Here is a 12,965-nt window from a genome sequence, read left to right as displayed (position 1 = left end):
ACAATCTTATAGTTTGTAACATATATTGAGTTGAGATTTAATTATAATAAACATTTTTTCATAAAATTGGGCTTTGTACCCAACCGAAATGTCGGGCCTTATAACTTATGGCCCATAACGAGTCCAGACCAACTTGATAGATAAAAGCAGGTAGCTGTTGTGATCTTAAAGTTTGTGTTCGCTGATAGAAATCCATTTGTCGGATTAGGGGTTTTGCGTTCTCCATCGCCGCCGTTGTTTAGGAGAAGAGTGGTGGCGGAGTTATTTGCCTTCTATCTTCGTAAAACTGGATAATGTCTCGTCGGGTAGACCGTAGTTCCGACTCGAAGCGTTATCGTTCTAGATTCGATCGTGAACCCAGGTTTTGTCTAAGCACATGGATTTTCTGTTACTCCGTTGGCTTCGTTATATATTTTCTTATTTCGATGTCGAAAGTAGAAAAAAATATGTCTGATTATTCTGATTTTGTGTTAGCATTGTTTGATTATTTTTTTCACGTATATATACCATCAGGTTCAAGTTTTTCTATTCTTCTTCTTTTCAAAATGTTAGTATAATTAGGGCTTTTCACTTGCACGATTTCAGCTCAGCATATGAATGCTGGAGCTTGGATGTTTCAATCATTCTGAAGCTTGTAGGATTTCGTGGTCTGGGTCTTGTCACCTGTATGTGCTGTTCTACCACCTCTTTAACCGGTGGTTTGAGTAGGAAAACCTGTTTGTAAAGAATTTTGCCTTTAATGATCGTATTAACAAACATGAACGATTCCTGCTAGCCCCAAGAGATCCAGGAGAGATGGTAAACAAGCAACTGAAAGACCAGATACCCACCCCCAGTTGGACAAAGATCATTTGCACAGCGATCAGAAGCACCATCGCAGGCTCCAGGATGCATTGCCGCTTGAAGCCCCATTAGGGCGTGATGCAAAGGTTGAAGCTGGCATGGTGAGCAAAGAATCTGAAGAAAAAGCTAACGGTAACCCTGAAGGTAGCAATCATCCTTCTGATCCAGCCAAAGTGCCTCGATCCCGGGGATACTTTCAGGTATGCTTTTCCCTTGCAAATATTATTGTAGTGGCCCGAGGAAGTTTCCTTGCATTCGCTTTTCACCATCTTATGCGAGTGTCTCATGTTTTTTTATATGGCAGGTCTGTTGTAAAGCTCTTGTCTTCTGCTATTAAAGATCATGGCAAACTAGTCTACACTAATCTTTGTACCCATATGGATTGGGTCTTGTTTACTAGTTAATTGTTTCATTCTTGAGTTCTGGATTTCAGGAAATATTCTGTTGTGGGTGTCCATGGATTGTATGAAGGTCAAGCTATAGGACAGCGAACAAGCAGTTGTCTTTATTTCCGGGTTTTTGGACACTGTTGCATTGATGTTTTAGTCCTATTTTCACGTGGATTAGTTGGAGCTTTTATAGCATGGTAGTTTTCAACTTAATGAGCTAGCTCAGCAGATTATTCTTCTTTTTATCTTTTCTCGGATGGGTTGATGGGTAGTGGAATTTAGTGACATGCTAGCCATATCTTGTTGAAGCTGTTGAAATTAGTTAAACCATTTATGATTAATTTTAATTCTCCTCTTATCTGAAACACGTAAATGTTTGGGTGTCAAGAATTATATGTCATTTTTAGGATATCATTACGTGCGTCACTTAATTTCTCAGAGCAGACAAGGTAAAAAGTTGCTTTAATCTTGGACTGGTGTAAGATTTTTTTTTTACTCATTCTCGAGCCATCTTATTCAGGCCATTTGGATTTTTGTTCAGCCTGGTGGCTTCAAGTACCTCCATTTATATAACAGTATTTGGCCTGCCTGTCAATGTCTTGTGACAGCATGATGACCGTGGTATTACCAGGCAAGATGGGAGAGGTTTCAGTCGCAGAACAGACAGCGGTAAGGTTTTTCATGATTGATTTTTCTGTGTATGGGGTTTCATTTCTAAACTTTGTGATATGTTTGGATGATTTAATATGGATTGAGACATTGAGTATTTCATGAATTTGGCTTGTTCTTCACTTTTCCTAATACAGTTGCGTGGCATTCTTAAGAATGTTCAATTGTTAGGTTTCCAACGGAGTTGTGCTTCATCACTTCATCGATTAAGCTGTATAAAATGATCTGAAGCTGTATTTTACCGCTTTTTCACTCGCAGTAAATTTGTGATAGGGTAATATCTTATTTTGTGCTGTATTTGATATTATAAGGATTAGATTGTAAATTACTTATTTTCTTGTGAAGAACGTGGATGGTGGAGGGACCACAAGGCACAGCTAAGCAGCAGGGCCGGAAATAAAATATTATCAAGTGATGCGCGATGGAAGGATGAGAAAGCTATGGAAAACAGAGAAAATAATATGTGGCGTCGTGATGGATACTATGAAATGGAGGCAAATCCAAAGCCACCTCCACCTGCTGCGCGGAAGAGGCCTTCCTTTAGTGAGCAAAAGATCACCACTGCAGATCCAGAGAAAGTGGACAAATCAGCAACCGCAGCTCCGGCAGCAAATCTAGTGATACCAAACCCTGAAGACCGTGCTGCCAAAAGTGAGAAACGAGAGGAAAGAGTGCACTATTCACGATATTCTGACAAACCTGAAAGACCTTTTGCACGGGAGAGGGAATCGAGCAAGGGCGAGGCATGGAGAGGTAACTTCACATCTAGAGACAGGTATGGTAGCAACGGTAGATACAGAGGTAGAGATCAATTTACGGGAAGGCAAGGCCATCGCCCAGCAGGAGATGGTGGCCATGTTGAGAAATGGAAGCATGATCTATACAATGAGGCAAACCGAAGTCCGGCCCCAAAGAATGAAGAAGATCAGGTTTCAAAAATCGAAGCTCTTTTGGCATCATAAATATTTTGTTGCAGTACTGAGAAAGGCTCTTATGCCGGGGGATTTTATGCTTTTTTTAAGTGTGATTTGTAAAGCTCGCTGTCGAATCAAGTATGATATGCCTTTGTGGAATCTCTGATTTGGAACCTTTAAAATATCTTGATGGAAAAATGTGCTGAATTTCAAAATTTTTAAAAAGCAAAGATTTCGTTTACAGTAAAAAAATGTAAGCAAACAGACTCCATCGATGGACAGCATGAATGAAACTCGGAAACACGTTTGGTTAAAAATATAACAAATACGTAGCATGTCGATTAAAATTGTAAAAAACGTAGTGAAGCTACATTTATTAATTTTTCTGTATTTAACTTGAAGAGACCAACTGACATTTTCCAAGTTAATAATAAAAATGTACAAAAATGATTGGAAGCCCTGAATACAAAAATATTATCATAATATTATTATCATTGCTAAAAATGTACATAAATCAAAAGACAAAGATAAGAATTTACACTTCGTTCCATCTAGAGACTCACCAATTCCGCGATTTTCATTACAACCGAAGGCTGATAAAGGCCTAATTAAGCAATACTAATCAGACATAGCACGAAAATTATATAATTATAAAGCATAATAATATAAATCAAACAAAGAAATTCCAAAAACATGGAACATAGCATTAATTCTTGACTTTGCTTCCAGAAGCGAATTCCCTCTGCTTCAAGCCATTACCGGCTCGGCCAGGTGACTTGAACTGGTCTGAGGTCGAGGTAAAGAGATCAGCGGTGGGCGGCAGCTGAAACTCGGAGCCTTCAGGTAGCAGGAGGTGGTAGCTCCGGCCGGTGGAGTTGTTGGAGAGACGACGGTAGACGTAGGCCGGCTGCCTCTGCTTCTTGATGGCATGGAAGAGGAAGGGGATTAAGCCTTCCATTGTTTCTTGTTATTATTAATTCTCGCTGCCGATGAATTTTTTGTCGGACGATGTTTTATATGCTGTTTGAATGCTGGCTGGCTTTTCGGTTCATCGTTGAATAACAAATGCGTAAAATGACCTTCTAATCAGGTTTGACCATTGAGCAGTTATAACGAATGGGAAGAGCCTCATGGGGCTAAAAAGGTCAAAAAATAAAATGTATTGAATTTTTTGACATGCAAATCCGCAGCCGTGCATGGGTTTAATTTACTGGATGATCTGTTTTTGACTGAAACCAAGAGGTATTAATTATATGAGTAGGTCTATTGTGACACGGTTTCACGAATTTTTATATTAGATGTGTCATGTGTCAACCCTACCGATATTCACAATAAAAAATAATACTATTATGATAAAAAAATAATAATTTTTCATAAATGATCCAATTAACAGATCCGTCTCACAAAATACGACTCATGAGATCGTCTCACATAAATTTTTTACTTAATTATAATGGACAGCTAAATTCCTCCCCAAGTTTTAATTAGTAAATAAATTATGTATATAATAATAAATAAAAAAAGCTAAAACCCTCATACATAAATTAGTAATATTTTCAGTACTAATATGTAATCTCGGAGACGAATGTTTCAGTTTCATTGACATTTTGCACAACGGTGATGGTTATCGTCGTAAAACATTTTATAATAAAAATAATTATATATTTTGAAAAAAATTAGGAACATTTTGAAAAATTTACAGAAAACGGCCGCGACAGTCTTGTAATCGTCGTTTTGTTCTGCGAAGACAGTCAGATCGCTCAAATTGAGTAAAATATAACTGAACATGTTAACATATGTGTATGACATGTGAATCTGTTTTATTTTTTAGACAAAAATTTGTACGAGACAGTCTTATGAGTTATATTTTGTGAGACAGATATCTTATTTGGGTCATCCGTGAAAAATATTAATTTTTATACTAAGAGTATTATATTTATTGTGAACATCGGTATGGTTGATCATTTCACGGATAAAGATTCGTGAGACTGTCTCACAAAAGATCTACTCTATATTTTATTAATGATTTTTTAAGAAGTACTGAAAATGATTTTTGATAAATATGATATGAGATGCTCATCCAAATAAGACGTGTTATTAGAATAAATATCTTAAACATTACGCAGTAAATTCATCACGATTATATGTACATTGAGAGTTGGAGTGCACCAATTGAGTACTGTCAACTCCTTAAATTTCAATCTCCAATTTTCTTAAGCTGCAAATTCAACAAATTCACCAACATTTAATATGACGTAATGTTATTTATATATATTTATTATATGGATCATTATTAATTATATGAATATATTAAATATGTAATTGATAGAAGATGCTCTTTAAATATTTGAATTTAAAGAAATTGAGATATGATGTGTAAATATTCGAAGTTACTGTTTGGGATATTTTGTAAAAAAAAAAAAACTATTGGTATCACAAAATCACATCAAATTCGGCTTAGTTATATGATGTTTTTGTTTAATACATTAAGATATAGTTTGATACATTGGATAAAGGTTTGTTATATTTTAGAAAGCTCGTGATATTATCATGGACCCGTGATAAATAATTCTATATAAAGATAAAATATCTTTTGTAAGAGGTATGATAATTTTAATTGAATGATAAAATACTAATTCAAATAACTTAATTTCTCTCGATATAAAAATCCAAAACCCTATCTTCTCTCATTTCACTTGTAAACTTGCATCGATCGCATCGATCATATAAAACGGATCATATTTGTTTAATAAAACATATATATATATATATATATATATATATATATATATATATATATATAGTTTAAGTTAATGTTTATTATTAGTTTATTACATAATTTCGTTCCTCAATCGAGTAAAACAAAAACAAAAACAATCTTAATAGATCTATTTTATGAAAATAAATTGAAAACTAAAATATTTACATTTGTTAAAATATAATATAAAAAATACTCGATGAACTAATTATCATCGAATTACACGAAGGTAAATTAACATATTCAATGTGTACCCAAATAATAAAATTTATTATGATAATATTAATTTTGTGATTACATTCTAATATATAAATTTAATCACTCTTATTAAAATCATACCAAACATTAAATATAATATCTTATATTTTATTTATAATTAATTTATCATTCTTTTATATATCACATGTTTATCATATCTTGTATACCAAACTATGTCTAATAATATATAGTGAATATGTATGTATATTATGTATTGTTTTTCAAGTTTTGATTTAATTATGCCATGCATGAATGATATATGGTATGAGATATGGTAGGTTTTTTGTTCATAATAAAAAATAATACTCTTGGCATAGTTTGGTACATGTGATAAGAGAGGGATTGATAAATAATCCTCTTTATCCCATGTTTGGTACATTTTTAAAAAACTCATGATATTATAATGACCCTTGATAAATAATTGTTTAGAAGGATAAAATATCCTTTCTATTAGGTGTGATAATTTTTATTTAATGATAAAATACATTACAAATGACTTAATTACCCTCAATTTATAGATTTTTATAAATCTATGCTAGTAGGTAGAAATTAAAATTAAATAAATATTTTTATTTATTATTATATGTTATATAATATGATAATGATATAAATGAGTTCGAGATAATTATATAAATAATTTTTATAAATATCTATAAAATTATTAGTATTACTCGATTAAGCTTAAAAATTGATATTTGACTTGACTCATAAAAAATCAAGAGCTCAATTATCATATTATATAATGTATAAAATTAGGTAAAAATAAATAAATCATGCAAGCATTATCGGTGCATGAACAAATAAAAAATATGAACTTAAGCAACAACTTTGAAATTATAAACTTTATTATGAGAAGGTTAATTTTGTCATTACAACCTAATATATAAATTTAATCACTCTTATTAAAATCATATCAAACATTAGACATAATATCCTACATCTTATGTATCCTTAACTTATCCTTATATTATATATCACATGTTTATCCTATCATGTATACCAAACTATGCCTTAGTATAAAAAGTAATACTTTTTCATAAATAACCCAAATAAGATATCTGTATCACAAAATACGATTCGTAAGATCGTCTCACACATGTTTTGCATATGAAGAGATAAATACAAAAATTTAAGCACACTTTATTATATTATAAAAAATATAAATAAAATTCAACCGTGTTTTTTTTTAAAAGTCGAATATTATATTATTAAAGTGAAATGTGTGAGGTTTAATTTGGAAATGAAAAAAACAGAGTTCACAAAAAATTAGTTGAAAATGGGAAATCAAACAACAAATTTTCCATATCTGCTCCTCATTTCCTTGTATTTTCGGATTTTTCGGCCTTTGGTGCCATTGGATTCTTTTGACTCTGCATGGGAAACTTTGAATTAAACCTTATCTTCCAAGTTAGAATCCTATATCGTTTTTCACTTTTCATTTGTAAATAATCGATTCGACTTCTATTTTCCCGTTCTGGGATTTTGGTTGGTTTCCGTTTTCCCCTTTTTGTTCGATCCATCTTTGCTTAAATCGAAAATTTTGAAAATTACCAACCCTCCTTATTTAAAGAAATCTGTATATTCTTTTCAAGAAACCTGATTGCGTGACAAAAAAAATGGGTTCGCTGAAGAGTGACGTTCTCTTGAAGCTTCTTGAAGACATGAAAATGGCGGAAAACGAATCTGAAGATGATCGAAAGCCTGTATTATTACAAATCAGAAGCATAATCCCAGTATTAGAAGAAGGCGATTTATGGCCAAATAGAGGATTTTTTCTTAAAGTGTCTGATTTATCCCATGCATTGTATGTTTCTTTGCCTCAAGAACAGAATGAGATGATTTTAGGGAATAAATTGAAACTTGGGCAGTTCATTTACGTAGGAAAACTGGAAAATGCGCATCCCGTTCCATTGCTCAGGAGCGTAACTCCGGTTCCCGGGAGGCACCGATGCGAAGGAACTCCTGAAGACATTGTTTCACCAGAAAATTTGGTTAAGATCCTCGAAGCTTCTGGTACTGTAGATAATATCGTTGAGAAGGGTGTAATCTCTGAGAAAAAGATTTCGAAGTTTTCATCCAATTCATTGATGTATGGATTGTCTGACTCTGTTTCTCTAAGGAAAGGAAATAGAGGGTTGAAGGATGGACACCGGAGAACGTTCCGTTCATTGAGTCCTTCAAAAAAATGTCGAGGAGATATTAGGACCGATAAATGTAGCACGAGGATTCTTGATTATGGTAATAATATTGGAGACCAAGGAACAAAGAGTAGGCCAAGTTCTGTTGATTATGACAGCGATACAGATAGCATTGTATCGTACGCCTCATCAACTTGTATTTCAAAGAGAAGAAGCTGGAACGAGTCTGATATTTTGGGTGTAAAAGATATCTTTGATTCATCAGTTGCCAAGCAGGAAATTAGGCCACCTTCTAGAAGCCGTAGTGCAAATGTTAGTTTCTTGTGTTTCTCCAAATTCCATTGCTCTGTCTCTTGGGAATGATTGACTACTATATCATGTTCATTAGAAAGATGTATGTTAGTAAAAAATGACTCGTATAAATTATACCAACACAGAGCTTTTGGAGCATTTTCTGATATGATTTACTGCATAACTTCAACCTTGGCATAACTTGTTCTTATCTTATTAATCTCAACAGGTTTCACCAGTTCGGTCTATCAGATATGACAGCTCCGATGAACATTTTGGTTCAGTGTCCAGGAGAAGATCAGACATTGGTTCAGCAAAGAGATTAATCAAGAGAACAAACAAAAGCCAGATTTCTACACCAAAGGTCAATAATGTACAGATTCCTAATTCATTGTGTAGTTTTGTGTATGATAGAAAAGGGGCGGAAACCGGGATATTGTGGAACTATCTTCCATCAAGCTTAGTGAAACTTGGCAAGGTATAAATTACAGCAATCATAGATAATATAGCAGAAAATTAGAGTTTTGTTTTGTCCTTTTTAGCATTTTATATATTTTGTCAATTGTATTTTTCTAACTGCAGGAGGTGATAAAGCAAAGAGATATTGCTATGCTAGCAGCTGCAGATGCTCTGCAAGAGGCTTGTGCTGCTGAGAAATCGCTTCGCTCATTAAGGTAAGGAAAATAAGCGCTCTTGATTAGTTTTTTCCTCGATTTCTTGTTAAATGACATTGCGATTTAGTGTGGATCACATATTAGAGTTCAAATAAATTATGACAAGGAGAAAGTGAATGGCCGTTTAATTTCTTGAAGACTTTTAGTTGAGCGGAATTTTACTTCTTGCAGCTTGTTTTCGGAGTTGCCTTTGGCAGAAGGAGAAGATCTCCAACCACGCGCTGATAAGTTTTTCGAACTTCAAGATGATTTAGCTCGTACGAGGTTAATAATGCAGTCTCTTACAAGCATAAGTCCGTTTAGGACACAAGAATCCGGATGCCTCAGCACCAATTCAATAAAAGAAGCGTTGGATATTGCTCTTGAAAGAAAGAAAAATGCAGCAACATGGATAAAATCAGCAGTAGCCGTGGATCTCTCTCCTGCCTCCTCTGTAGTTGATCCCTTGTCAAATCCAACCGTTTCCACTGTCAAAAAATCGAGCACGTCGACCCAAAGTACAAAACCTGAAAGGCCGGTGCATCGTTAAAAAGGCCACAAGCAACACTAATGTTCCTCTTTTATTTGCTTCAGAAAGAGATGATCAGAATGAATGGACTAAGGGAAGTACTCTAAATGCTGCTACTGACTTGGCTGCATGCTTAGACTACGAAAGTAGAAAGCTGTTTCTCAACGATGTGGAGGAATATTTGGATGAAGTTGAGCGAAAATGCTCCTCGACGAAACGTGAAAATTCCGTTGCTGGTATGATGTACAGAGTGAAAAAGCTGAGCGACTGGCTGGATTTGATAGTAAATAAAGAGGGAAATCTTCGAAAAGATGGAGGAAGGTTGAGTTCTGATGATTTGGAAGATTCTGAAATCGAAATTTGCGGGAGATTGAAGAACAAGATCTACGTGATCTTGATGAAGCACATCGAGCGGACTGCAATGGCTTTTGAAACTAACAAGAACTGATGACTAAGTGTACAAAGTTTCACATTGTGTATCAATCAAAGATGACTGTGCAGCAAGACTCGTTGATGTATATAGAGTCGGCCGCAGTTTTAACCAAGATTTGGTACTACAATATTTCAAGACACTGCTTCTAATTATAATTACAAGGTTTTAGAGCATACATAATGTGTGTGATATTCGAAATGAATATTAAATAAGTTACAGATAATAATACTAAAAAATCATGCTTGAAGTCCAGACCAGATCTATTGACTCCCCTATTGCCAAGTATCTGTAAAGCTGGAATCGAGTTAGTGTACTGCTAGAGCCGTTGTATAAACTATCCTTGTTCAATTTTATGGTACTCTAAAAAATTAGATATATATCAACGACTATCAACTTTTCCATGTAAAAGAAAGAAGCAACCGGAGTAGTTCTTAAATTCGAAATTAAATTGTAACACTCTGTTTTCCTTTTTAAAAAAAAAATTGTAATAATTCTCTTCTTCCAACTAAAAACAAAAGGACAATTACTTTGATTTGCCCAATAATTGGTATTGTACTAAAGAAGGCCACACAGTTTCAACCAGTTGAAATTTAAGAAAGAACCAGTCTTTAAAAGTAGGGAAACTTAGGTTTCAGTACTTAAAGTTTTTCAATTTTTGTTTTAGTACCCAACTTCCCAAAATACCTTTTATGCTTTAATTTAAATAATTGATTTTTTCTTTTAAAATTTAACGGCCCATCATGCTTCCGTAAAATAAATTAAACCTTATACCTCTTTGACCGGAGTGCCACCGGGTTATATCCACCGTATTTTACAGACTGCTCCTCACAGCCTAACCACGCGATCGCAATCGATGGTTACCGACGCAGATTCCTTCAGCAGCACTTGGCACAACTCTAATTCGTTTCCTACCTTAGAGTGTACAGTATAAAATAAAATTTTGAAAATAATACATGAGAGGGGCTAGAGCAAAAGATCTCTTTTATTCAAACACAAGCATTTATTTATTACATAGTAACCTCCTGTAGAGGAGGAGATACTTGTTTAGCTACTTATCGTAGCTGAACTCTTAACACTCATAAAACTTGAAAAGAAAATATTACAACCTTGTATGAAAGAAATGGAGAAAATATTTGATGATCTTCACTTCCTTCTTCCTGCCTTATTTATAGAAGGCTCCTTCGGATTTGAACTTCGGATTTCAAATCTTCATAAGCCTTTACAGCTTGCATTGGGGACCATTTGGTGGTTGAGGGGTCCCTGTCTAGATTATTAATCTTGACATCAACTTCTCATCCTCCTTTATCTCTCTTAGATACCATTGACGATGAGTTTCCAGGATATCGGCAGTAATTTCATCTTTTTTATACTCTTTGAAATGATTTACTAACCATTTCAGTGCTTCTGCCTCTTTCCTCTTGTATGTTATTCTTCTTTTCAAAACTTTCAAATATACACGGTACATTTTTAAGTTTTGATTCTGGTGTGTTAACTGGTTTCCTTTCTGTCCTTATTTATGGATGAATTTTCGGGACCAGTTAATTTACTTTTATTCATTGGATTCCTTTTAGATTGGTATCCAATGCTTGCTGAGTCATCCACCATTTGTTATTGGTGGTTTATTTGTCCTTTACCACTAATTAGTGGTTGTCTTGTTTCTACCACTCACATGGTAGTGGTCCTGCTTTTGTAATGGAGGGTCACATGTCCCTTTTAATTTTGTCGAGGAATCTTCGGCTTTCGGCTTCCTCGAGGAAATCGTGAATGTGGTCCATCCCCACTTGTACTGGTATCGGTAAAGTGTTTCCGATCAGATCTCGGCTTGAATCCTTTACCAAATTCCGGTTCCTTCTGGTTTTGGCATTCTGGACAGATGTTTTCAGACCATCTTCCTACATGTGCCATATTACAGAATTTCCGACGAGTTTCTTTACTTGCCGGCAGCTTGCTATTCCACAAAAGATTTCTTTTCTTTTCAAATAGATCTTCTGCAAAACTTGTTGTTTTTCCTGTCATGGTATTTAACAGGAATGATCCGTTCACTGAATGATTGTAGAATTTGAACGGAAACTTGACTTTGTCCATCTCAGTGAGACAGACCCAAATACCCCAAGCTCTTCTGGTAGAAATGTCATCTTCAGTTATTGAAGATACCAGGGGTGTTTCTTCTGTCGGAGGGTCCTTGATAAATTTCTGGACATTCAAATCTGGCCTCCTTAGCTTGATGAAATGGAAGGCTTCGTGAGAACCTTTTCCTGCTGGTTCTGGTGCTGTACTAAAGAAGTATAGCTCTAGAACATCTCCCCTGGACAAATAATCATTGTTTGCCCAAGTCTCGTGAACAGCTTCCTGGATCCATTTTGGTAGACCTGAAATTTCTGGAAAGCTGAGTGATGTAGTATAAACTGAGGCAAGAGCCCCAAATTCATACCATGCTTTAACTTCCTTTGGATATGAATTTTGTTTCATCCATACCCTTGGATATTTTCCTGAAACGTCAACCCTGCTTGTAGCTGGGTTAATGCCAATTCATGTTTTTAATTTCTCCCAATTCTGCTAATAAACCTGAAATGGAGAAATTATACTTTCATTAGTATCAACCTTAGTTTTGCCTTTGTCAATACAAGGCCTAAGGTTAATCTCTTCCTCTTCAATCCCCGAGGTGAAGGGTTGACTTGAAGACTCAAGATAAGGATCAGGAGTCTCAATTTTTGTTTTGGCCGACTCATCTGATGATGATCCCGACTTAACACTTGTGCAAGGGGTATTTGAATCCCCCGCTACAGGTATAGAGTCCTGTACTCGAAAACTCTCCATTTGAGAAACCAGTGGTCTCTCAATGCCCTGGAGGATAGGCCTTTGCGTTACAGACCATAACTGAGTATATGCCTGTAAACATCCTGTAATTCGATCAGAGACAATTCTCTTATCAGCTTGTTGTAGCCTTCCCGCAACTTCTGCGTTAACAGCTAACTTGTTGAACTCGGTTTGAAGCATTTCAAGGTGTTCCCTCAAATGCCTCTGCATCTTGATAATAGCATCAATGTCAATGCTGTCCATCTCTTGTTAAAAAATCTGCAAGAATATTTT

General features: G+C 35.0%; 2 protein-coding genes across 2 annotated transcripts; both read left to right on the top strand.

Moving 5' to 3' along the window:
- The first annotated feature begins 168 nt into the window (after positions 1-168).
- LOC140841896 (uncharacterized) lies at positions 169-2,995 on the top strand. Its single transcript, XM_073209621.1, has 4 exons — positions 169-361; positions 776-1,043; positions 1,841-1,901; positions 2,247-2,995. The coding sequence occupies exons 1-4, from the start codon at positions 294-296 to the stop codon at positions 2,861-2,863; spliced, it is 1,014 nt and encodes a 337-aa protein (XP_073065722.1). The 5' UTR covers positions 169-293; the 3' UTR covers positions 2,864-2,995.
- Positions 2,996-7,168: 4,173 nt separating this feature from the next.
- Positions 7,169-9,981, top strand: LOC140840622 (uncharacterized). Its single transcript, XM_073207803.1, is given in 5 exon segments — positions 7,169-8,281; positions 8,490-8,738; positions 8,843-8,934; positions 9,106-9,457; positions 9,459-9,981. Coding segments are annotated over 5 exon segments (1,959 nt in total). The 5' UTR covers positions 7,169-7,447; the 3' UTR covers positions 9,891-9,981.
- The last annotated feature ends 2,984 nt before the right edge of the window (positions 9,982-12,965 follow it).

Source organism: Primulina eburnea, chromosome 9 (assembly GCF_022965805.1).
Source record: "Primulina eburnea isolate SZY01 chromosome 9, ASM2296580v1, whole genome shotgun sequence".
Lineage (NCBI taxonomy): Eukaryota > Viridiplantae > Streptophyta > Magnoliopsida > Lamiales > Gesneriaceae > Primulina > Primulina eburnea.
The sequence above is the reverse complement of the archived record's forward strand: the minus strand, read 5'-3'. Positions and strand labels throughout refer to the sequence as shown.

Bases quoted from the DNA above. Each gene is read 5' to 3' on its own strand.
- LOC140841896 (XM_073209621.1), top strand. From the start codon at position 294: ATGTCTCGTCGGGTAGACCGTAGTTCCGACTCGAAGCGTTATCGTTCT. The intron at 362-775 runs GTTTTGTCTAAG...GATTCCTGCTAG, and splicing joins AGATTCGATCGTGAACCCAG to CCCCAAGAGATCCAGGAGAG. The intron at 1,044-1,840 runs GTATGCTTTTCC...GTCTTGTGACAG, and splicing joins GATCCCGGGGATACTTTCAG to CATGATGACCGTGGTATTAC.